The sequence below is a fragment of the Lynx canadensis genome, chromosome A2 (genome assembly GCF_007474595.2).
Source record: "Lynx canadensis isolate LIC74 chromosome A2, mLynCan4.pri.v2, whole genome shotgun sequence".
Classification (NCBI taxonomy): Eukaryota; Metazoa; Chordata; class Mammalia; order Carnivora; family Felidae; genus Lynx; species Lynx canadensis.
The window spans coordinates 51590187-51615316 of NC_044304.2; the positions used below are offsets into that span (position 1 = coordinate 51590187).

Here is a 25130-nt window from a genome sequence, read left to right on the forward strand (position 1 = left end):
TCTTATTCATTAAGGTATTTGCTGGTAGGACTGAAGCACACTGTAATATAGAAGTTTTGAGTGCCAATTCTGGCATCATGACCACTTGGATCACTCGTGTATCTTCTCCTTTCTAGGTGGGAGAAGCACTCTCTCTGAGGTCTTCTCTTCTGTTAGGTGGAAATTATAATACCTACGCTGAAGGTTGATGTTGGGAGTAAATGGACCCTGGGATGTGAAACTGTTTGGAAGTTGAATGGGCTCATGGTGCTTGATCTGGAGATCAGTTCTCCCTAAGAAAGGCTGGCCTTTAGTGTGTGTGTGTGTGTGTGTGTGTGTGTGTGTGTTGGTGGGGGGAGGTGTGCATGTGCAACCCTCAACCTTTGGACCAACATTGAGACCATCGCTTGGTCTGGGCACATTCTTGTTTTCTGCTAATGCTTAGCAGAGGTTTGCACAGTTCAGATTCTTAGGGTGCCAGGCTCCCTTCTGCCTCCCCCATCCCCAGTAAGGGATGCCACCTACATCCTCTGTCCATACCTCCTGTCACCTCCCTCCAGTTGACCCTGGACCTCAAATCAGGCCATTCTTAGCTTTCCCCCATTTGTGCCCCTACCTCCGAGACCCTCTGTCCCCAAATCTCTTCCTCCTTCTCCTGAGGCCTCTTCCCCCAAAGTCTTTCTTTTTTGGACTGCTCACTGTTCTTCATGAAAGGCAGGTTAAACTTATCTCCCTCAAATGGTGGATGTTTGAAAGGTGTGGCCTGATGGAAGGAGAGAGACACCCACTGAGCTATGCACCCTTGGGTAAAGTGCCTTTCCCTCCCAGAGACTCAGTTTTCCCGAGTTCAAATCCACAGAGGACGAGGACCCAGCTGTCCTGCGGAAAAAGGCCTTGTGATGTGTACCGTGTCTGTGTTTCCACGTGTGCATTTATTGTTATTGCTCAGTATAGTGTTGAAAAGGCAGACAAATCCCATTAATTACAAAGAGCACAAGCCAGAGATACAGAGAAATAAAGAGTGTACAATAAGAGCACAGTCACTTCCCAGCCCCAATTGCCCCAGAGCCCCCCGGAGCCCGGGCAGCTCGTGGAAGCTGGAACGGCACCATTTCCTCGCTACTCTGTTATAAAATATGTGCACACAAGAGTTAGCAAAGTGTGGCGACCCCCGAGAGGAAAGGTCCGGAGGGAGAGCACCACAGGCGTTACAAAACAGACTTCGGGGGCTGAGAAGGTCCCAGAGCAGCCTCAAAGGTCTTGTGTTTGGTGGAGGGGGTGATGGCTGATGCCCAGGTCCTGGGATCCCTTTCCCTGTACTTGGGTGAGTAGGATCTCTACATCACAATCAGGAGAGCTTGCTTCAGAACTTGGACAAGACCTGGGGATTTTTCTGCTGTTGTTTGATTTAGGCCTTGGCTCTAGAAGACCCAAAGCCTTCAAGAAATGCACCCCTCCCATCTTCTGATGGGATCTCGGACACTAGGGAGAGAGTTTTGGGTAGGAGGCACGTCACAGTGCACCTAGCTGACAGCCTCCTGTAAGTAGAGCAAGAATGGGCAGAGGGTAAGGGTGGCATGAAGGTCCAGGAAAGAAATGGCTGCATCCCAGAGGACCCATCATACAACCACTGAGAAAACTTTGGACAAAGAACAGGAAGTGAACTCCCTCCCCACCCCCCCCCCCCCAAAAAAAAGCAGTTCAGGAAAGGGGATGGGAATAAATGTTTCTCCAGGAGGAGAATAAGAAATACAAACAACTGGGCCATGCATCAGGTAGCTCCAGGTCTGGGAGAGAGCCTTCTTTCTCTTCTGGACTGGGGCAGGTGGAGGGTCCACCCCAGCACAACCAAGGGGGGGTGACTTTGGGTCCCAAACTGAGATTGGGAGGGGACTTGGTGGCCTCTCCTGTTGACACCCTTGCTTAGGGTATAGATGAGATGTTGTTGGGGGGAACATCCGGCCTCCCCCCAAGATTTAGGACACTCCTTTTGTTTCTCGTTTTGAGACACTCTAGCGACCCTGAGTGAACAGTGCTTACAATGGCAGGAAGATGTTTGCACATAGAATGACAGGGCCTAGTATATGGGGTGGGGGAAGGGCTGGGGCTGGAAGAAGACTTGGCAACATTTTAAAGTTTACTTAAAAGAACAGCTGTGAGACAGTAACCAGCAAGTTTTGTTTTAAAAAAGAGAGAGAGGAGGGTGTTTATCCTATCACATGATAAAACATATAAAGCGACAGTAAGTAAAACTGTATGGCTGGTGCCAGATGAGACACCCAGATAAGGGAACAGAAGAGAAATTCCAGAAATAGGCCCACATCTATATACACCATCAGTATGTGGTACGGGGTGGGGATGGGGGGGGCATTTCAACATGGCTGCGAAGAGTGGCTACTCCAGGGGTAAGCCACCCAGGCTGAGACAGGTCCAGAGTCCTCGGCCCAGTACCATTGTTGCCACTGGTCTGGTCTCAAAAGCAGGGCACCCTCCCTCTTGTCAACTCTGTGCTCCAGTTGGGACAAAGGAGGAAGGGGCCAGGGTAAGGTGAGGTGGTGGGAGCATTCGAGGCTGCTTCTGAGTTAGGGAAAGTGCTGCCTGAGTTGCAGGGAGGAGACATTTCCTCCCCGCCCACCTTCAAAAGTGGGTGATTCTCCAGCATCAGGGGTCACTCAGTGGGCCCCTCGCTCTTCTCTCATCTGTTTGGGAGAGACGAGTTGCTGAACTTAGACTTCAGAATGAATCTGCTACCTTCTCCTGGAGCCCTTGTCCAGAGGACAGAAAAGAAGCTACGTGGATGGTGCAGTCCCAAACTAGAAAAAAATATACATTACAGAATATATATTTACTGTGTTCTGTTTGATTTTGTTTTTTTCCCTTTTTTTTTTTTTAAAACCACAGACATTTCAGAATCACACTGCGGCAGTAAGAAGAGTCAGCGATCGAAGCATAACCATTGCATAGTATTAAATGAACAGAGACGGTGAGTTCTTTATTTACAGTTATTGTCTAGATAAAAAAATTCATAAAAACAGATGAATGGTCATAAATTATTTACCCCCTAATGGGGTGGACTGCCAAACGTACCCCATGCTGCTAGATATAGGACGCAGAGTGCAAGCTTTATGTACTACAGTGAGTTTGGACAAACCAATCATTTCCTCTGTGTGTGTGTGTGTGTGTGTGTGTGAGCATCCATCATTCCTGACAAGAAAAGACCAACGCTAATGTCGGGTGTCCTCTGTTACTTCCGCTGCTCCCTGTTTTCCAAGCTAGGCTCCACTCAGAGAAACCCCTCCTGTTTTTCCCTGTGTCCTGGCTCCAAATAAACAGGGAGCATGGGTGTGCAAGCACAGCTTTCCTGGTGTCGTGGAATGAGGTCATAGACACAAGATTGGAACAAAGAAGGTGGGGAGATGGAAAACCTTGAGAAAGGAAGCTACAAAAAAACACCGTGTTCCAAGGCTGCTCCATGTTTTACATGTGCGGGTCTCTACTTTCTCGGCAGGCGAGCAGTGGGCTGGCTTTTTGTGGTGTTTGTATTGGAATCCAATAAGCATATCTGAGGGCTGGTCACCCCTTTGGGGATGCAGTTTCCTCTGCTGGGTACATTCAGAGATATTCCTTCATGACAATCAGGTGATGCTCTCGCACATGGAAGGTCCTCCTTCCAGGAAGGTTTTGCCAGGTGGGATGGGCTGACTTGGGATCCCAAACCCTCAGGTTTCTTCACAGCCACCCAGACGTAGGCCCTCCCAGCTGACTATGGCTCTTTTCCCGAGTGGCTCTCATCTTGTTTGTGGAAGAATTCTCTGGGCCTGGAGAAGGGAAGGGCCGAGCTGACACAGAGCAACTGTGGGAAAGGTCAGTATGAGGAATGAATTTTGCAAGCGAGGTGGAAAAGTGTTTGGTTTTCCTCGAAGCATGGGACGTCATCGATCATGGTATTCAAAATGTCTTTTGCACTGTACAAGTTTATGGAAAAAGATTGTATGCTGAAAAGTCTCAAAGCAAACTTTGTATTAAATACAAAAGTTCTTTTATGAAAAAAGCTGATACCCACAAAGTGCTTAGCAGTTAAGAGGCTGACGTACAATTAAATAAGCTCTCATTAAGTGGGATTACTAGTGCTGTTATTGTCTTGGGGGGAAAATAACCACCTTTTCTCACCTGTGATACTGTAGGGTTTCAGAATGGCTTTCTGTCTGGGAAAGCGAGACTTGCTGTCAAAAGGCTACAGTATATATTGCGACTACAGGAAGACAATTTGGTTTAAAAATCACACTGAATACATCTCAATATACACATCATAAGGTTCGTTCGGATCTAAATAGTGCAGAGAAAAAGGCTACTCTTCTTCAAAAATAAAAATAAAAGCAGCAGGCCTTAATGATCCTCATCCAGTATGCCAACAGCTCATACGCTGCAATTTATAATTAAATAAACCTCTAAATTACTAAAAAAAAAATCAACACAGTAGCATTTATAATATTGCAACACTACCTCAACCTCTGTACAGACAGTGCCAAAGAGAACCTTTTTTTTGAAATGCTCTTAGTAAACTCAAGCGAGTTTCATCGAGAGAAAAGTCTTCAACCAGAGCTTGGCGGACCCCGTTATCCTCCTCGGGCCGGGCCGGCCGTTAGTGCTGCAAACCTAGGAAGCCTTCTCTCCTCCTCTCCCTGTGTCTACGGAGCACGAGCACGGTGTTAACCCCCTCCGGATGGACACTCAGTAGCATTTGGCGTCTGCCTGAGCCTCCAGCGGTAGTGACATAATTGAACGGAAACAGCAGGCAAAAATCAGAGCATGGCTATTGTAAAACATCAAGGATGCAATCTAGGGAAGTGTCTGTTGGGCTGAGCTGTCTTTATAGCATCTCAGCCACCAGTGTTCTTAAACCGTACAAATAGCCAAAGACGTTATCTACAGGTTTGTAAACAAATTACATTCTTGTTTTAGGACATAAATAAGTTAAAATAGAGCATTTAAGCGGAAACAAGGCAACATGCCGGCAAAAAAACTTTATATATCCGTGTGTGTGTGTGTGTGTGTGTGTGTGTATACCTATCTATATGGACGTATACGGTCTTGCAGAAGTATACGTTGATATAGATACAAAGAAATGGATATAACCTTGTGAGTGTCTATGAAGTTCTTCGGTTCCATTGGTGCAAATTTACTAGGTGAGTTAAGCTCTGCAGTTTCAAAAAGTTGTTAAATTAACCTATGCAACTGAGACCATGCTGCGCAAGCATTTCAAAAACTCACAGACCAGTCGATTGGATAAATAGTCTCAGAAAAGAGTCTGTTGTCAGTTCCCGCCTAAGAAAACAAACAAAAGACCCTCCCCGACCCCCCCCAACCAAACAAGGGGAGGACTGGAAGTGCACAGTACATTCATGCAGGGGACGTGGTGGCCTGGCGGGTGCATGGCTGGTCCATGTTCGGGCGGGAGCCGGGAAGGGCTTGTTCTGGGAAAATCACTCACTCCTGCAAGCCCCCCCCCCCAAGGAGATCCCGCCCCTTGCCTCAAAGTGAAAAAGAGTTCAAACAGCATCGCAGCCAGAAAAAGGGTCTTTTGGGTGGAAATGTTGGTTTTCTCGCCAGTATTTGGTTTCCTGTTGTTGCTCGTTGCTGCTTGGGTGAGCTGGGTGCCTGGATGGGTGGGGCCCAGGGGTGGGTGGCGGCGGGGTCCTCAGCTAAAGCGACGTCTCCAGGCTGTGGATGGGGCTCCCTGGACTTGAAGAGGTAGCTGATTTGCTTGTGTCAGTCGTCAGATTGATCCCGCTGTCGATGGCGCTGTTGTTCTTGTTGAGCGATGACGGCGGGCTCGAGTTCTGCTTGAGTGCGGCATCTTCTTCCAGGTCGGTGTCGTCAATGAGGGGGATGTGGGGCTGTGAATCTTCGATCCGGAATTCGGGGTGAGCCATGAAATTATGGATGGAGGTTCGAGACTCAGGCTTTTCTAGACCTTCATAGAGAGAGCTACGGAACGCCTTCACGACGCGAATCTGCAAGGGAAACATAGGGGTGAGAAGCACTGCCCTGGGTGGGGGGCCCAGTAGCCAAGCTGGGGGGGGGGGCTCGGAGGAGGGGTTGGGGGGAGGGGTCAGGGCACAGCAGGCGGCTGGAATCCACAGTCGCTGGGTGTTATGAGCATGGGAGGAGGGGGAAGAATGGAAGAGGGGCTCAGGTTATATGCATCCGAGAGGTTTTAAAAACTGCTTTGGTTTTGGTCAGAACTACAGTATGAGGACAGGAGGAATCAAGCCCCATCACAGAGATGGTGGGAAACAGTGGTTAGAGGAAGCATAGTCCACTCCGGCGGCCACCCAGACCTAGTGAGAGACTGAGCCTTGTTAACTTTAGAGCAGAAGTTCAACCATGCAGAAGGGGTGTGGGACCAGGTGGGAATAAAGGAGGAAGGAGGAGAGGCTATTTTTAGAAAATTAATCTCCAAAAAAACCACACACAGTTAAGAAACCATACAACATGGAACAGATAACGTCACAAACGGAAAAGGAACAGAAAGGGGGAGACGGTTGGATGAGCCGGGATGGGAGAAGACACACGAGGGCCAGAGAACAGGAACATCAAACCGAAGGCAGCAAAGCAAACCAAAGCCAACTCAGGGCTTTCTGGGGTGCAGAGCAGAGGCAGCCAGAAAGCACGAAGGAGCCGGCAGACTGATGACATTCATGGGCAGGAGCATGCCACGGTGAGGGGTCAGGAACCACACAGCACACACAGACAGACACACGGCTACACTTGGAAGCCTGGACAATGTGAACGGAGGTCTTTGTACCCAACGTTTCTTTCCTTCATGCATTTGGGAGGTAAACACTCGAGTATAGACTCAAAGCCCTGGCCAGTCATTGGAGTTGGCTTTGGGGTCCCTCATTTCCTGGGGTATTTGATTTACTTGTGCTTTGAAAACACAAAAACCCCAAAAAAGGAAGCCAGAATCAGATGGCCAAACCCAGCCCTGGGTGGGATTCTAGGGGGTGTGGACCTGAGCCACAAAACAGCATGTTCTTTCACCTTCTGTGACTTCGTTGGAAGCCATGGTTCTCTGAACCACGAAAGGGGGTTGGATCTTGAGTCTTCCAGGTTGGTGGAAAGAGCACTGGACTCAGAGTCCGGAAGACTTGAGCCTGAGTCCTGGCTCTGGCACTTTTGGTGCCTTGACCACGGGCAAGTGACCACATTGCCTCACTGGTCGTCCCCTGTCCTGTCTCACGGAGTGCAGAGGAACAGGATCCCTGTTTTGAAGAGAGGGGTCCCTTCTCCAGACTCTTGGGAGGGGGAAGCCATGCCTGTCATCTCCAGGGGCAGATGGAACTTGGGATAAAAAGGTACTTTCTCCTCTATTCTTAGCCCCAACTCAGAGTGGAGGCAGTGGCAGGGGAATACAAGGCAGCCTCAGTGCCTCCAAGGAGCAGAGCCTCAGCCGAGGTGGCCGTGGAGCTGAGAGCAGTGGCTGCCTCCACACCACAGACCCACGGGAGGCAGAGGACCGCTGGGGTCCTTGTGGGGAGGCCCTTGCGGTCCCAGGATCTGTGGAACTCTCAGCTGAACCCAGGGGTATCTTCCTGGTGGGACACAGGTGGGGAAAGCGTGGGCCATGGAAGTGAGTTTTCTGGGTGACTGTGGCTGGTGGTTTTAAGTGTCATAGCTCAGGGTCTATTTTACTATTTCAGAGGGAAGTGTTTCTAAAGCACATAAGATGTGTATCTATTTAGTGTGTACAGAGAAGGGTTTAACTTCAAGTTGGTCAGGAATCCTTTTCGGTCTTGTGTAAGACCCCACAGTTTTGATTTTGTTTGTTAAGTTTCTTTTGTTGTCAGCCATCATTAGTAGTTCTGATTTTTCCTTGTTTTCTCAAAAGCATCTCTGTCCCTTTTCCTCCTTATATGCTGGGGCTGGGGACTCCATGGGACCCTCCTTGTTGGAATCATGCTTTAAATAAGAGGCAGCAGGTGCCTGCAGATGCCATGCATTAGTGCTGGCCCTCTGACAGGCATTTCACTGCTCCGAGGATTCTTTCTCCCTGGATTCCCCATTCGTGGCTCTGCAGAGATTATTAAATATTCTGATCTCCTGATGAGCAGGCCACTGCACCCTTGATTCAGTGAAAACAATGAAAAAGGTGTTGGGGGCCTCGGTTTTCTTATCTGTAAAATGGGAATAATAATCACTGTAACTGCCCAGCCTAGTGCCCAGTGTGTTCTGAGGCTGAACTGCAATAAGATGCTGGCTGGGGCACCTGGTGGAGGAGGAGGGATGGTGGCAGGACCCTGTCATGTGACTGAAAATGCAGAGGGGACGACACACAATGAGATGCAGGCCCCTTGCCCTCCCCCTGGCATGGAGACAACAGAGAGAATGAACTGCTCTGGACAAGACTGTGGGGACAAGACTTTTCGGGACACCCCACCACGGCCATCTCAAGTCTCCACTTCGGTTCACTCCGCGGCTGAAATGGAAAAAAAAAAAAAATACGGGAAGAAAAAAAGCTCTTCCGCCTCCCTTCCCTGCCTACCCTAAAGTGAGATTTTTGGGCGTGAGCCGCATTTGGGCATGGGGGGAGGGGAGAGGGGTGAGGACCGGGCCTGTGGGATTTTAGACATTTTGGTTTCATCAGCACAAAGGGAGTAGGATACCCATGCCCGTGTTGGAGGGCTCTGAGGAAATGCGTAGGCCCCGGGCTGGGACGGGTTCGACATACTCGAATGTTTACCCGGCTTCAGGGAAGCCAAGAGTCTGGGATTGATTCACATTCATTTCAGGCTCAAGGTTAAAGACTCACAACCTCTTTTAATTTCACTCTCTCTTGCTGAACTCTGTATCCAGGGTTCTCTAGCCCTCTAGGGAAACAAACACATGGAATATTCAGACAGTGGAGAGGTCTAGGCCCCACCCCAGAAGCAAGCCATTTTCTCGCCAACCCAAGATTGCACTAAGTCAGTTACCAAAACGCTAATGAGAGATACAGTTTTCTTTTCTTTCCTTCTTCATTTCTCCCCTTAAGAGATGCAAACTCCTTGCTCCTAGCAGTCCTCAGAATCAGGAATGTGACGGGGAAGTGGCAATAGGAGATGCCCGGTCTGGTAGTGGCCAGAAAGTGGCCGGTTCTGGGTTAGGACCCTGCAGTTCTTGGCTTGGTTGGTTTGAAGGAGTAGGACCTTCACTGACCAACACGGAGCCTGCCACACACTCGCTAAATACAAAAGTGGTTTGAGATGGGTGCAGATGAGTGTAGCTTGGGCCTGGGTCAGAGCTGGATGTTAATTTTGTCCTGGATCACCAGCGGGGAGGTGCCCTTCTCCCCAGTCCCTGCCAGGCTGGTAGAAATTCAAGCAGAGAGACAGCTTTCTTGGCCTTCTAAATCCCAGAGGATCGGCTCCTTTCCACTGTATGAGACTATGGGCATGGGCACTGGTTCTGGAATGAAAATTCCGCCTCTGCAGGCTCCAGGTCTATGCGCTTGTCTGGAAAGTGGTGTGCACTGGTGGGAAAAATGAGGGACTTTGAAGTCAGGCCTCTTGCCACTCACTTGGGTGATCTTGGTCAAGTCAGTCCACTTCTCTGAGCCTCAGTGTCTTTCTCAGTTAAATGGATATATTGAAGAAACTCCTTCCTCCTATTCATTTGCGAGGCATATGTGAAGTGAAGAATATGGGAACAGCTTTGGAAAACGCTGAGTGAGGCTCAAGTATAAGGCCTTATAGGCATGTGCCTTTAAGTTTCTGGGGGAAAAAACCTCTCATTTTTGAGTGAGTCAGAAGAGGAAAGCACGAGAGCGGACGACAGTTCCCGCACAAACATTCCGGATGCCAGCCTGACCTGCCTGTCACGTCTGCATGCACCTGTCTGCCTGGCACCGTCTGTCCCACAGTGGTGCCTGGGGAGCGATGTGTGATGTGGTGGGGGGGCTCCTCACCCCAAGGTCATGAGTCAGAAGTCCATCCCAGGGACAGGGGCCCCCGGCCTTGGTGCTTAACTCTTGATAACCCAGGAAACAGTGGTTTGACTCCTTCTAGAATATACAGACTCCAGGTATTTTGAACTCAGCATGCATATGGCTATCCTCCTCTGCTGGAGAATCGCCAGGAGGAAGACCCTCCTCAGAGGAGGTGGGAGGCAGCCTACCTTTCCATCCCACCCAATTTGGGACCCCTTCTCTTAACTGTGGCTACTGGCTTCACACCTCCCTGTGGGAAGAAAGCCTTTGGCTTTTGAAGGGACCTTGGCCAGTAGCTAGAGGGCCCTCAGAGTCCTTGGAGACCAGAGGGTATGTCATTGTTATAACGACTATTCAGGAGAAGGAGGAACTGGGACTATTTATTTAGAGTTCACATTGTGAGACTGTATTGACCAAAATGTGTGTGTTGAAACCACAGAGGTCGTGATCTCTTTTGGAACCAGTACCCTTGGCTAGGGGGGATGGTCAGGCTCCCATAAAGCATGCTGAATTACAGTCTGGAGTCTCCAATAGAAGGTAGGAATACAAAATGCTTAAGGAGACAAGATGGCAATTGGATGAGGGAGTCACGCTTGACCATTCCTGTTGGGTCCTTGGAGAGGTGGGCAAAAATGGGTGTTTCTCTGAAGAAGTGTTGAGAGCTGGCCTTATGGTTTTATAAATGGCACAGGAAAAGGTGAGAATGATATTACCCAGGTTTGAGATGACCAAGCTCTTTCCCTAGACCATAAGAGCTAAGGTGAGGGGCTATGCCACAGGAAGACTTTCAAAGGCTGCATGGGTGCCCAGAAATGCCAGGTTGTCTCTGGCTGTGGCCAGGGTGAAGCACCATGCCTCAAGAAAGAGGCTAACCCGGGATGGACAAACAGCTGAGTGAGCACTCAGAAGCCAAACTGGCTGGCAGCCAGACCCAGCCAGGGGGCTGTAGGAGTCACCAGGAGGGGTGGCAGGAGCCAAAAGAAATGGATTTTTCAGCCAGTGGCTCTCCAGACCGGAACTCTTGTTTTTTTTTAAGTGATCTCTACACTTGAACCAAGATCAAGAGTCATATGCTCTATCCACTGAGCCAGCGAGGTGCCCCTAGACCAGAACACTTGGTCATTGGTCTTCAAGAAAGGTGGTAGTGAGTGCTGAGCAAGGCCAGAGCTATGTGGATGCAGGAGTAGGTCAGCTGGGTGAGGCTCTCTGCTGTAAAGGGGAGGAGGAGGGGACCAAAGTGTTTCCTGCCCTGAGAAAGCCTGGCAGTGACTTCCTAGTGATAGTCACATACATGCGACTTGGACACCATCTGCTCAAATAGCTCTCCATTTCACTTTGGCTTCACCTCCCCATTGCTGGGATTTTGTGCTAATGAGTGAACATGGAAGGGCTTTTGTTCCCCTTTCTGCACCCCCCCCCCCATCCTGTCTACCTGGCAGGGCTGCATCCATTGAACAGTCATGGGATATGAGCATATGCCATCAGCAGTCTCTCTGTGGCTTGTGTCTCCCACCAGAGGGCTCAGATGGCCCAGGTCCCACCCTGCATGCAAGTCCTTTCCCACCCAGTGGAAGGGGATGTGTGTGGTGAGTGTACTGTGTTTGGATGGGGGAACAGGCACTTTACAAAATATGGAGAGATGAAGCCTAGAGTCTGTTCCTCGTCAAAAGCTGGGCTAGAACAGACACACTGTGGCAATCTGAGAAGACAAGAACCAGGGGTTCCCTTATGGTTTGGGAGAGGCTGACTGGAGACAAGGTAAAGGAGGCAGGTGGCAAATAGACACTTCTTATTCTTCCTGGGGCCTGAAGCCATGGGGGAGGGGTGGTTCAGAAAGATCTCGACAGGCCAGAAATGAGAGACCCAGGTCAGAAGTCTCCACTTGAGAGGAGGAGGTGAGCTTGGCAGGAGGGAGAAGATGGAGGAGGTCAGAGTCCCCCGCTATCCCTGAGATGAGGAAGGGCAAGAAGCCACGGGTTAGACCAGGTCCTTCAGGGCCTCCTGGCACCCAGCCAAGACGTGAACCTGGGCCCACCGTTTTGTACCTGAGGTCAAGCTGAATGGGTCAGGAACTCTGTCCTTTCTAGAAAGGGGTCAGACCCTCAGTGTGCAGGGAAAAGTGTGTGTAAGGCAGTGGATGTCCTCAGATGTACAAGGAGAGAAGGTAGAGGGTTCTGAACTACCAGGCTGTGATCTCCTTGATGGCCTGGGAGCCCTCACCGACTAGGATCTCTGACCTATAGTGACCCCTCTCTTGGCTGCACCCCACTGTGACTTGACTGTGACCCCTCAGGGCCTTGACCCGTGGTAACCCCCTACCTAACTGACTATAAGACTCTAACTGCTTGGCCAACTCTGACTTTGTCCTCATGGGCTAGGCTTTTCCTGACTGAGTATGATCCTAGACTGATCCTAGACTGATGCTTTGCCCTCCCCACAGACTGCTGTCCCTTGGCTGCTGTGACCCTTTGGTGCTGGGATATTTGATCACGGGAAACTCCCCTCCAGATGCTGATCCTTTGACTGACCCAGACCTTTTTGGCCACTTTCAACCTTCACGACCCCTTAGCTGAGTGGTTAAATCCCTGACCCTGACCCCAGCCAACCCTGGCCCACCAAATGACTGCCACCCCATGACTGGCAATGCTCTCCTGACCAACTGGGACCCTTCTCTATGGCTCTGGTCCCTCAGCCCCCTGGGCCTCGCCATGACTGGCTGCCCCCCGTGTCCTTGGTGCCCCGGCCCCTGCCCGCCCAGCACTGGCGTCGGTGGCGCCCGAGGCAGTAAGGATTCACACTCACGCCCAGCTGCAGCAGGAGGAAGGCTGGTCGGAGAGGAAAGAGCATTGGACAACGACACGCGACTAGGGCTAGAGAGATTGGCTACGTCCTGGCTCTGGCTGGTGACGGAGGACTGTCTCCGCAGGGCCCCCTGAAAGGAGGCCCCGCTCTTGAAAGTATTGACTACTTCAATCTGCAACGGAGGAGAGAACGAGACAAGTTGCGAGAAGAACGGACACACAGCTACACGACTGACAGGCGCAACGCCACGAGAACAGCCGCAGCCACGGTGACAACGACAACGTCACTTAAAGTCAAACAAAGACTACCAGACACACTCAAAGCCTCTGCAAGATGTCTGCTCAGCTCCAGGCCCATTGTAGGCCCCAGAGTCCCGGGGAGGGCTGGCCAAGGGGGCCGTGTGCTGGGGTCCTTGTCGTGGGGGAGAACCCAGGCTTGTCAGGAGGTTCTTGGTCTGAAACCTGTCCCACCCCGACCCCGGCTCTCAGAGAGTGCTGTCTCCTGAACCTTGGTCACCCCTAAAACTAGGGGGGCATACCTACCTCTCAGGGCTGTTGAGGCCAATGAGAGGATGTTTGGGGGTGCCCTGTGGGGTGTGAAGCAGCCCAGGTGATCTTCTGTTTGTTACCTAGGACTGGCGGATCGAGGTAGGGGCTGGGCAGTACTTCCCAGAGTGATGGGGGGGCAAGGGACCCACCTTCTCTCAGTTTCCTAGTCCCCCGTGTCCCTCATCCCGCGGGGTTGTGAACGCACAGTGTGAACTACAGCTCCAGCCTAGGCAGAGGGCTGTGCAAGAGTGTGTGGGGCCTACACATTTGTGGCATGTGTCTCTGTCCTGGGGAAGGAATCCGTCCCATGCGTGTGCTTGGCATGTGTGTCCTTGGTGTGCACGTATGTGTCTGTGTATGCGTGGGGAAGACCAAACTTTGCTTCCCAGAGTGGCGTCAACACCCTGGCGGAGGGCAGTGTCTGAAGGCCCAGGTGGAGGACATGTAAGCACGTGTAGAGACGCCAGGACCTCCCAGGCTGACCCCCAGGCCCGGGAGAATGTGGGGTTGGCCCTGCCCTTACATGGACTGGTGCCCACCCTTGCACTGCCCCTCCCGGTGGCCGCCCCGCGACCCCGACCCGAGCCCCTCACTCACCTCAGCACTCAGGCCCCCTCCCCGCTTTGGGGCATCCCCCCTCGAAACCCATGGTGGGTGTGACCCCCATTCTGACCCCTCGCTGGTCTGCGGGGCGAGGCGGAACATTCCTGGGGAGGCCGCAGCTTCTTCAGCAGCCACGGGAGCGTGCGTGTGGGGAACACGGCTGGTGACATGGGAGAGCAGGGCCGGAGTCCGGTCTCTGAGTGCCTGTGGGGTGGCATGGAGCACGCCCGTCTCCGTCACCCACCCGCCCTGGGAGCCTCCCGTACCTGGGTCTGGATCCGATTCAGGCCTCGGAACCACAGGATCTGGCCCCGCCGCAGCTCCCTCTCGGCGTGGTCTATCTCCTCCACGTCCTCATTCAGCTCCTCCTCCGGGATCTCCTCCTTCTGCGTGAGCCTCCCCGCCTCCTTGAGGAACTTGAGCCTGCTGGTCGGGATGGTGGCGATGACCTGCAGGGGGTCCAGCGGCAGGGTGATGGGGGCCGTCCCACAGATGGCCTCCTTCCGCCCTGCCACCCCACCCCCCTCTCCTCCCCACTTACCTACTCATGCTCAGCTCGCTCCTTAACTCATCCTACCTGTTCCTCAATTCCATCTTGTATAATTGCTTATTGATTTGCTTTTTAAGTCACTCATTCAGAGGAAAATCTTGGCCTTCAGGAGTTGGACAGATGTGACTTTGAATATGCCCCAGGCCTTACAGGCCACATGACCTTGGGTAAGTCACTTAACGTCTCTGAGCTCTGCCTTTCCCATCTGTAAAGCTGGGGGTAATTCTCAGAGTTGGAGGATTAAGCAGGGTGGTGTATCTAAGTTGCTGTGCATGAGCCTGGCTCATGGCTGGCCCTCAGGTCCCTGGGCTCATTCCTCCTGATCATTTGGTCCTGTGGAAACTGAGTGTGGGCAATAGGGGCCCAGGGCACGGGTACCTTGGGGGCAGCCAGTCCTAGGACTTGGAATGGTTGCCTTCTCAGAAAGGGAAGGCAATATGGGAAGGGGATATGTTTTTATCCTTAATCATCCTCCAAAGGGCTTGTCCGTGGGGCTGAGACCTGAAAGACAGACCTTGTGGGGAGGCTGAGGTGACAGAGATTAGAGGCCCCTTTCCTATCCTGTAGGGACAAACAGAGGCTGGCCTGGACACTCAGTCTCACGGGTTCTCTGGAGGTTTCAGCATTGCCCACCGGCATAATCCTCAGGTGTCAGGAGTCTGCTCTCTCAGAAGCCAAGAGCTCCCTGAGGGTGTGGGCTCTAGGAGGATAAAGATGGCCTGGCTGTGAGGGTGCCCAAGGAATGGGGTTGCGAAGTCAAATCTAGTTTATCAACTTCCCAAAGAAGCTCCAAAGTTGCAAGAAGGACCTTTGTGGATGAAACTAAATTTTCTTCTTTATCTTCTATCTAATTTCTGCTACTGCAACTTCCCACTCCAGCCTGGAACAGCTTGAAATCAAGAACAATGTCTCAGGCAACCTGGGGCTCCCAGTACCTGGATGACAGAGCACCTTGGGAATAAGGCCCCCTTGGCCCAGATCCAGCTCCAGGTACTTCTCCCAAGCACTGCATCCTGGTCCGTCTGCAAGCAGACGTGCTCTGAAGGAGTGTGTGCACGTGTGTGTGAGCGTGTGTGTGTATGCATGCACACATGCACACACGCACACATGCTTAGGACTTGGGCAAAAGTAGGGAGAATGTTCTGGGTCACGGCTGGAAGGGCCCCCACAGAGCAGTCAGCCCATGGTTCCCTAAAGCTGGGGAGGATCTCAGACACAGCACTGGATAGCTCTGAGACAAGGCTGCGTTCACCCCTCTTCTGTTTCCTTGGAGCCCTCTGAAGGAGTCTCTGCTTGGACCCCTTTAGACAACAAGCTGGCTTCAGGATCTAGTTAGAGTTTAATAACATAGTTCTCATTGCATTATTATTTTTTTGGTTAGCTTCTGTGTATGACAGATGATGCCAATTTTCTAATCATGTTAACAACATAAAGTTGCCTTTTGAAATAATTTCAATTAAAATAACTGATTGGATTGAGGGAAACCATCAAGCAAATAGTAGCATCAGAGGTATATAGATCTATAGCAAAAATTATATTGGTGGTACCCCAAAGACCAGTATTTGGGACCTGGGGCCAAACCCCATCGCTCACATGCCCAGAGATGGGGAGGACCTTGCCTGGGGCCAGACAGCGAGCCCAGGGCAGAGCCAGGACTTATTCCTGGGGCTCCCGGATTCCCTGTCCAGTGCTCTTTCTCTCCCTCTGCTGAGAACCCATCCAGAACGTACCTGGCCCCAGACGAGCTCTCCCAACCCGATGAATATGCACCACATCCACTGGTCCAGCTGCAGCGGAGAGCAGCTGAACGGCTTCCCCCCAAACTGCACGATCACTATCTGGAGGTCAAAGGGGAGCACAGGGACAGAGAGAGAAAGAGAGAGAGAGAGAGAGAGAGAGAGAGAGATAGGCCATCAGGGGCCAACTCAGGGGTCTGGGCTCTCAGGGCACTGCCAAGGGGCCCCGGCTGTCCACTGCCCACCCCAGCCCAGGTGAGGGTGGGGCCTGGCTACCTGGATGGCAAAGGTGCCCAGCACGATGGTGCAGAAAATCGGGTTCCGGAAGATGCCATCAAAGACATTGCGCTCGCCATGGATCTTGCGGGCGTTGATCTCGTTGAAGAGCTGCATCATGACGAAGGTGTTGAAGATGATGGTGTAGTGCTCCGAGGGTGGCGAGTGCAGGGGCGCGTTCCTCCCACTGTCGATCTGGAACATCTTCTCGCCTGCCAAGCCGAGAGGGCGGGAACTGGACTGAGGGCCACGGCTGGGGAAGACGCTGGCCCCGCGTGGGGGCCTCTCCTACACAGCCAGGTGGGTCATGCAGGTCAGAGGCAGTGCTCTGGATATCAGGGGGCAGAGTGGGCTTGCGCTGTTGGGTGGTCCTGAGTGTGAGTGGAGGGATAACAGAACCCTTTCTTCTCTAGGGGAAAAGACCTTGGGTGAACTTTACTTCGCTTTTCTGTGGAGATCTGATAAAGGTGGAATGCCAGCTGTGTTGTGAGCTGACACTGCTTATAGAAAGTGACCTCCAGCTGGCAAACTCATTGGGGACTGGGAGGACTGGGCGTGAACCAGGAATCCCTGGTGGAGCCTGTGGCCTTGGGCTCTCCTGAAAGGGCTACTTCTTGTAACTGAATGTGTCCCTTGCTGAGGCCTCTGGAGACCCCTGGGGCTCTTACAGGCAACATCGAGTGCTACCTGGAGGTTGGGATGCCTAGGCCAGGCCGGCTCTGCCTATGTGGCCTCATTCTCTTGTACCCGAGCTGTCACGTGATGGGGGAGAGTCGACCCCCCCCCCCCGGCTGCTGTGTGGACAGCCACAGGTGGCAGGCCCGATGTCATTCTATATCCCTTTGCAAAGCTGCATAAGCAGGTGCCGGGAGAGCTTGTGGAATTTTCAGAGTGTGAGGTGTTGAGCTGAATCCAAGACCACTGAGGGTAGGTGCTCAACTGGGGGAAGCCAGCAATTAGACTGGGAACCTGCCCTCTTCTCCCCTCCCCCACCTGGCAACCTTCTCTCCTAGTTTTTCATTCATGTGGCTTCTTCAAAGACTCTACACATAATCTTTACGATAGTCCTGCCAACACATTGCTTTCAAAATTTACACAAGAGGACTTCCCCTTGAGGAGCAGGGTCCATGCACTACCCACACCTGTGCCCTGGATTTAGCGGGTAAGTGCTCATTATGGGCATGGAAAGCCCAGCTCCTCACATGGAGGGGCCCTGCCCCGGCTGGGGACTCCCAGCTGGCCCCCACTCCCTGTGTGACTGTGGACCAGCCCCTTCCCCACTCTGGGCCTTTCCATGACCCAGGGGTAGGCTTGGCCCGCATCATCTCTGAAGCACCCAAGGAAAACGAGGCCTGGTCTTTACCCAGGCTTCTGAGTTGGGCTGCGTCCCCCAGGCAAAGTTACCTCACCTCTGTGTGCTTCAGGGCACTCACTGTAATGTATGGTGGTGGCTGAGTGGCTGGAAAACCTAAATGAAGCAGCCTAGATGAGAATGCTGTGGAAATAACTGGTGGCTAGGCAGGCATGCGGCACCTCCCCAGGGAAGTCTCAGTGAGGATGCCTTCAGGGGCGAGGATAAGGTGCAGGAATGGGTCAGAGGAGGGGCCAGAGCCCTGGGCTCCTATGGGGCAGGTGAGAGGGGCATAAATCAGCACTTGGGTGCCGCCTTGCACGGTGTGTATTCAGTTTCTGGAGCCGTCATCAGTGGCAAAGCCCTGGCTTTGGGGTGGGCCAGACCTGAGACGGGGCCTGGCTCTGCCCAGGAATTGCTCTGTGACCTTGAGCAACTAACTTCACCTCCCTGGGCCTCTGTTACCTCCCTGGCAAACGAGAAGGCAGATGTGAATCCAGAACGCTGTGTCTGGGCCACAGTGTCCCAGGTGGGCCGGTGGGGGACTCACCAACAAAAAGCAGGGTGAAGATGAGGGTGAGCTGGTAGACGGCATGGCCCAGGATGTTCTTCATCATGGTCCGAGAGATGAGGGGCTTGTTACGGCCGTATGGCTTCCTCAGAAGCAGGGTCTCGGTGGGCGGCTCAGTGGCCAGGGCCAGCGAGGCGAACGTGTCCATGATGAGGTTTACCCAGAGCATCTGCACGGCCTTCAGAGGGGAGTCCTGGAGATGGCAGTGGTGGGGAAGGCTGTCATGGGGGAGGCCAGCCCCACCTGCCGCTACAAAGTGCTGGGTGTGGGTCTCAGCAGCATCTTGGTGGCGCCTTGAGTCAGCTCTGCCCAGTGGGTCTGCCCTAGGCTGGCCTGCCCGCTGGGCTCCTAAGCAGGCACCCAGCAGGTTTGATAGGCTTTCCCTTCCCTGGAGAACAGCCTAGACCTGTGTACCCGTGTTCTCCTCCAAAGAGAAAATAGAGTCCTCTGGGCATAATGGTGAGCAGCTCTCTGCCTTCTGGGAAACTTACCTACACCCCCACCATCTGGCTTCCTCCCCTCCACTCCCTGTGGACACATCTCTCCTGGCTAAGGCCAAGATCCCGTCTCCGGCACAAATCCTGTGTCCTCACCCTCCCTCTGCCCTCCCCATTGCTGCTTTCCGCTCAGCTGTCAATGGCTCTGGTTTCTGCTATCCCACAACCAGTGCCCATGACCCCGTCCTCTCTTCACTACCACCCAGTTCCTTTTTACCTCATCATCCCACTTTACTTTAAGCAATTATTGTGTGCCTCTGTGATTCCAGAAATAACACATTTGGTGGTGGAACATTTGGGCAAGTAAGGAATAACAGAAGAAGCTAAAACTCATCAGTGGTCTTGTCACTTACAGGCTGCCGCCATCCACATTCTGGTGTGGATCCTTGCACGCCTCTCTCTGGCTGAGACTGGGGTCCTATAGTGGTACCGCTCTGTGCACAATCATATTGCGTGGGGTGCACTGCCTGGAGGAGCCGATCGACTGTCCCCTCCTCCCTCGCACGCCCAACTAACATGTCTTTGGGAGCCAGACTTTGGCCTCTCTGTGCTCCCCAAATCCCCTTCTCCAAGGTCACCAGCACCTTCCTTGTCACCAATCTAGAGACACATTTTCCAGCCTCATCTCCTGGTTTGGCCACTGCCTCCTCCTGGAGCCTGACCCCACTCGTCTGGCCCTCCTCTTCCTCTCCCAATGTTCCTTCTCCATCTCCTTCAGGCTCTTCTTCCCCTGCCTTTTATTTTCTTATTTTTTAAATATTTGTTTATTTTTGAGAGAGAGAGAGAGAGAGAGCACACATGCGCACACACACACAGGTGGGGAAGGGGCAGAGAGCAAGGGAGACAGAGGATCTGAAGCAGGGTTCTCCCTGATAGCCCCAATTTGGGGCTCAAACTCATGAGCTGTGAGATCACGACCTGAGCTGAAGTCGGATGCTTAACCAACCAAACCACCCAGGTGCCCCTTTCCCTGCCTTTTAAATCCGTGTCCCCCATGGCCTCTTCTTCAGCCCTGCTCTCCTCTCCACACCTGTCCCCCTGGCTTTCATTTTGTTGCCCACCTCTCCCCACTCTCCACCCCAGACTTCCCCCTCTGGTATGAGCCTCATCTACTGGGGGAACACCTCCATTCAGGAAGCCCACAGACTCTGTAAGCCTAATAGCCTAAACTGAACTGTTCGTCACGCCCGTCATTTCTCAGTGCATCCCTCAAGGGCCACTCTGCCTGCACGCCGTACACTCACTCACTTCTCCTAGATACTCATCATAGCCCTTCCTCCAGGCCACCTCTCCCACCTCTGCCCTGGCCCAGCCAAGTTCCCCAGGCCCTGTGGCTTCTTCCTGCTCACCAGCCTTCTCTGTTTACAAGTGCTTCAGGGTCAGGGCCCCCCACATCTCCACCAAGGCCTACACGGCCCTGCTGCCAACTTAGCCTAAGACCTCAGGCAAACGGATAGTCCTCCCTGAACCTGTTTCCCCAGCTGGTGTCAGTGGGTCTCCAAGAAGCCTTGCAGGAGCTGCTGTGCTGCGGGAGCGTTCCCTAAGCCACCACTAGAGGGAGTCTCTCGCCCACAGAACAGGAGAGGGCCCTTTGGGCCACCTTCCAGCTCACATTCTCAGGATAGGGTACTGGGTGCTGCCACATGCAGCCCCAGGGGCTCAGAATGCAACAGAGGGGAGCAGCATTCCTGAAGCCACAAGCTCTTCATGGCAGTGCTACCTTCCGGACCTCTGGGGGCTCCTGTCTGTGGGCAGGAGCTTGTCTGCCCATGTGATTGCCAGAAGGCCTTCGAATACCAGCCCTCTCCTCCCCCAGACCAGGCTGGTCAGTCCCTAGGGGAAGGAAGGAGGCTGTGGGAACAATCGAAGGTTCCTGACTGGTCCATCCTCTGAGCCTCAGTTTCTGCCTCTGTAAAATGGGCATCATCACAGTTCCCACCTCATGGGGCTGGGGGAGGAAACAGTGAGGCTGTAGACATGCAGGCCTGCTGGCTGGCTTCCCCAAAGCTCAGGGGATGGGGCTGCCCCTGACCCAGATAGTGATCCTGATGGACAGCTGCCTCTCCATGACCAAGAGCCCCAACCTGTCCTCAGGGCCCCAGGCAAACAGGCCTCTCCTGTCACACTCCTGCCAGAACTGAGGCCCCCAGGACCCTGCCGGTTCCTTGTCCCCAGCCGGTTGTCAGATACCCCTTGGGTCCTGCCCCACCCTGCCTCCCTCTGGCCCTTTGGGGGCTCTGCCTTCCTTCAAGGATGACCTCTACTGTCTCCTGGAGCAAGGACCAGGCCTGTGCCTGGCTTGGGCCATCATGGGGGTGAGGCTTGACATCTCTCATTTGCCAGATGACCTTGGGCCAGCCCCCGACCTTGCTGAGCCTCATTTCCTCGGGCTGGTGCCTGCACCTGAGGTCTGCGATGCAGCTCCTGGCCCTTGGCAGGGGCTCCCCCAGGCTTTGGCATGCCCCGCCCTGCCCGCCCCCCTGGAGGACCCACCTGCGTGATGCAGGCGCCTGTGAAGGCCACAATCACAGCCACTACGTTGACTGTTAGTTGGAACTGCAGGAATTTGGAGATGCTATCATAGACGTTGCGGCCCCACATCACTGCCTTGACGATGCTGCTGAAGTTGTCATCCGTCAGGATGATGTCCGAGGCCTCCTTGGCCACATCCGTGCCTGCGATGCCCTGTGGGGACAGGGACAGGAGCCTGGGTGGGGCAGCTGGGGGGATGGTGAGCAGTTCAAGCAGCACCGTCCTCATCCCCTACACATCCTCAGTCCTACAACATCCCTCACATGCATACTCCCAACTGCATGGCCAGGACCACGTGGGGTGTGTGTGCCTGTACTTCTCACAGACCCAGCCCCCTGAGGCCAGCTCTCTGCCTTCAGGAAACCTCTCCCTGGCCCATCCCCCTCCACCAATGCCTCCCCCCCCACACCCATTGCAGGGAGCCCCCCTCTACCCTTCCAGGAAGACCGTGGCGGGGGGCCAGACAGCCTTGAGAGCACTGGGCACATGAGGTGCATGGTGGGTGAGCTGAGTGTGAACTGGGGGTCCTGCACAGTCAGCTGGAGGCCATGCTGCCCACACCCCATGCCTATGAGCTCCTACCAGGCACCACCCTGGGCCCGCTGTGAGCTGCCCCTACCATGGCGAAGCCCACGTCAGCCTTCTTGAGTGCAGGCCCGTCGTTGGTGCCATCCCCTGTCACGGCCACCACCTGCCGCTGCTCGGTGTGTGTGCTGTCGATGATACCTGTGGGGTGGGGCAGGAGTGTGCTTAGGGCCCTGGGATAGACGCTCCACGGGGCCAGGGCAGCCAGGACCAGTCTGATTGTTGGGAGGACCCTGGGCTGGGCACAGCTTCCTCTTTGGCCCCAGCCATGCCCCTCCCCGCCCCCCATCCTGGCTCTTCCCAGCTCCAGGCTTGCCCACGGCTGCCAGCACCTGCAGGGCATGTCGGGCACCTTAGCCCCCTGCGGGCTTGTGGCCCTCTGCGGTCTGGGCCCTCACTGCCTTTCCAGCACACTCTGCACTCTCTGCAGCCCTTGGCTGGGTGGCCACTCCAGCCAGAACATCTCCTCGTCTGCCTGTGTTCCAGGAGCTCCTCTGTTCTCCAGAGGCTGGGGTCCCACCACCTTCTCCCTGGGCCGTCCAGTCACTTACTGAGGAGGCCTGGGCTGGGCCATTTGCTGATGACCCCTGACCCACCATTCTGGCCTTGACCTCTCTCCAGACATTCACCCTCAATAAAATATAAAATATTCAAAAAGAGAATAAATAGGTGACACGTGGCTCTGTCACTGAGCTGGGGCCAGTGGAGAAGAGTGGGTGAAAGATGTCATCATGGGGCCCACGTGGAGTTTGAGAGGACATGTCCACGGACAGGACAGAAATTTGAATGTTACTCTTGACATGTCTCTCTCTCATCCCGCACCTCACATCCATGGCCAAGGCTTGCAGATTGTGCTCCGAGATCCCAGGTGAACTATCCCACTTCTCTCTGTCCCATTCCCTCTGCCACCAGCATCCCCCTGCCCTCTCCCTAACCCCAGGCTGCCCCTCCAATCTGCACAGCAGTGCCAGGGGCTCTCTCTAAGCCCTGGGACAGACCTGTCCCCTCCCTCCAACTGAGAGTCATTCTCTCACTGCCCACCCTGGCCTCGGGGTGACATCCATGTTCTTAGCTCCCTCTGAAAATTTGAAGTTCCTTGTGGTCAGGCCATGCCCCCTTCTCCAATCTCCTCTTCTCTCGCCTCAGGCCGCCCCCAATCTGTGCTCCAGCCATAGGAATGGCTCTCGGTCTGCAAAGCTGGCTTCCTTGCCCCTGTCTACATGGGCTATTCCCTCGGCAGCTGTGCTGTCACCCACCTGTGGTCTCAGCTCAGATGCCACTTCCCCCGGGAAACCTTTGTGACTCCCTGAGGACCCTCGCCTGCCCTAATCAGATCACTGTAGCTCCCATACGTGTCTCCCCGTCCTGTGCCTGGCAAACAGCAGCAGCCTATGGAATGAGGGAATGGATTCTTGACTTGGGAGACTTCGTAGCTTCCCAACACTCCCCCAGCTCTTCGCAAATATCCAAGTTCCACCCTCTTCAAGGCCCAGCTCCAAGGCCACGTGCTCTGGGAGTCATCCTGGGCTGCTCCCCCCAGCTGGTGGCTGTCCCTGAGTTGCCCCCCAAGACTCGGCCTCCAGTCTCTGTCTACTGGGCATTTGAGGACTTTGTTCCCGTTGGTTCCCTCAGCCTGCCTACGTGCTCCTCTAGAGCAGGAAGGGGGCCAAGTTTTCCTCTGTGGCCCCTCAGGCTGGTACCAGCTTTGCCCCAGCCCTCCCACTGGTCCCAATAGAGGGGGAGCTGGGAGGACACCTCCTCTCACACCCCATTCCTCCACCTCTAGCGCTGGCATGGCCCCACCACCCCACTAACATGTCCCCACCGTGTGTGGTCACAAAGGGCCTTCCTGTGGCCACACCCCTGTTCTGTCTCTCTGGACCTCTCAGTGCCATTCATGCCATGGACTGCACCTTCCTCCTCAGCAGGCTCCCTTCCTCGTCTTCCTAGACCCCACCACTCCTGGCTGTCCTCCTACCGCTCTGGCGGCCTCTTCTCGGTCTCTCGGCCTCTGCCCATCGCTCACATGGGAGATTCCTGGGTTCAGTTGGCTCTCCCCACTTGGCACGCTCCACCTGTGCCTTAATCTTTCTTCTGAGTCCTGACTGCATGGATGGCCAGCTGTCTTCTGGACGCCCCACTTGGATGTCACAGAGCCTCCAGCTCAGCTAGCCCTAAACTGCACATGACACTCTACTCTCAAACGTGTCCCTTGTGACTCCTCACATCCAGCTGCCCATCCAAAACCCAGGGGCCATGCTGACACATTGCCGGCTCTCAGACAGGTACAGACGGAGGGAATATGGGACCCCTCCCCTCTGTCAGACCTCCACTACATCCGAACAGCTGCTGGGCCCATATCCTTCTGCCACCCAAGCAGGTCTCTGACCCGTTGACTTCCAGCTCCACCTGTGCTGTCACCACCCTGGTCCTGGCATCACCTCTCACAGATGGACAGCTTTGGTGGTCCCTCTGCTTCCAGGCTATTCTCCCCACAAGCGGGGAGTGAACTTTCTAAAACAGTGCTTTCCCCTCAAGGCCCTCCCAAAGGCTCCCAACCCTGGGCTAACAGCTCAGGTCAGCAGCCTGGCGTTCAAGGCCCTATGCAATCTGACACCGGCACCCCCTTCACTGGCTCCTCTCTCTCTCTTGAGGTCCCTGCCTGGTCAGGTCAGCTTCTTTCCACTCCTTCAAAGTGTCTGGAAATCTTCTGGGCTTTCACAGTGCAGTCCTCTTCCCTGCCTGAAACACAGGCCCTTTCTCCTGGAGTCTCAACCCACCTTTCACGGCCTGTTAGGGGACACCCATCCCCAGCCTGAGTGAGAGGCCAACAGACGGTCCCACCCTTCTCTTCCACCAATGCAGCCTCCAGGTCTGTGGGAGGAAAGCTATTTAATGTCTGCTGGATGGAATCTGGACCGTGAATTCCAAAAGGGAAGGACCATGTCTGCCAAGAGCAGGACCTGGCACTTAGTAGATCCTCAATAAACATTTATCAAGAGAATGAATAAGTAAATGAAGGAGTGATTGAAAAATAAATGGGGATGGGGTGGGGGGCCTCCTGCTCTGTTATCTGTGGTTCTGAGGTTCTATGTTTCTGTCCCTGGGCCACATCTGCCTCCATTAATGTCCT

The 25130-nt window shown here is 53.8% G+C and overlaps 1 protein-coding gene across 7 annotated transcripts in view; it reads right to left on the reverse strand.

Annotated features, from left to right (window-relative positions):
- Positions 1 to 2857: 2857 nt before the first annotated feature.
- Positions 2858 to 25130, reverse strand: part of ATP2B2 (ATPase plasma membrane Ca2+ transporting 2) — a 387223-nt gene continuing 364950 nt past the window's right edge. For 4 of the 7 annotated variants that reach the window (XM_030307403.1, XM_030307401.1, XM_030307398.1 and 1 more), the window contains 7 exons: positions 22032 to 22138; positions 21374 to 21565; positions 18363 to 18576; positions 16462 to 16673; positions 16180 to 16287; positions 14166 to 14348; positions 2858 to 5993 (listed from right to left, as the gene is read on the reverse strand). In XM_030307403.1, coding sequence (XP_030163263.1) covers positions 5682 to 5993; positions 14166 to 14348; positions 16180 to 16287; positions 16462 to 16673; positions 18363 to 18576; positions 21374 to 21565; positions 22032 to 22138 — 1328 coding nt within the window. In that variant the 3' untranslated portion in view covers positions 2858 to 5681. Of the gene's footprint in view, positions 5994 to 8794; positions 8850 to 12748; positions 12921 to 14165; positions 14349 to 16179; positions 16288 to 16461; positions 16674 to 18362; positions 18577 to 21373; positions 21566 to 22031; positions 22139 to 25130 lie in introns of all 7 variants that reach the window. The other 3 variants (XM_030307405.1, XM_030307404.1, XM_030307402.1) reach the window with 1 other exon arrangement.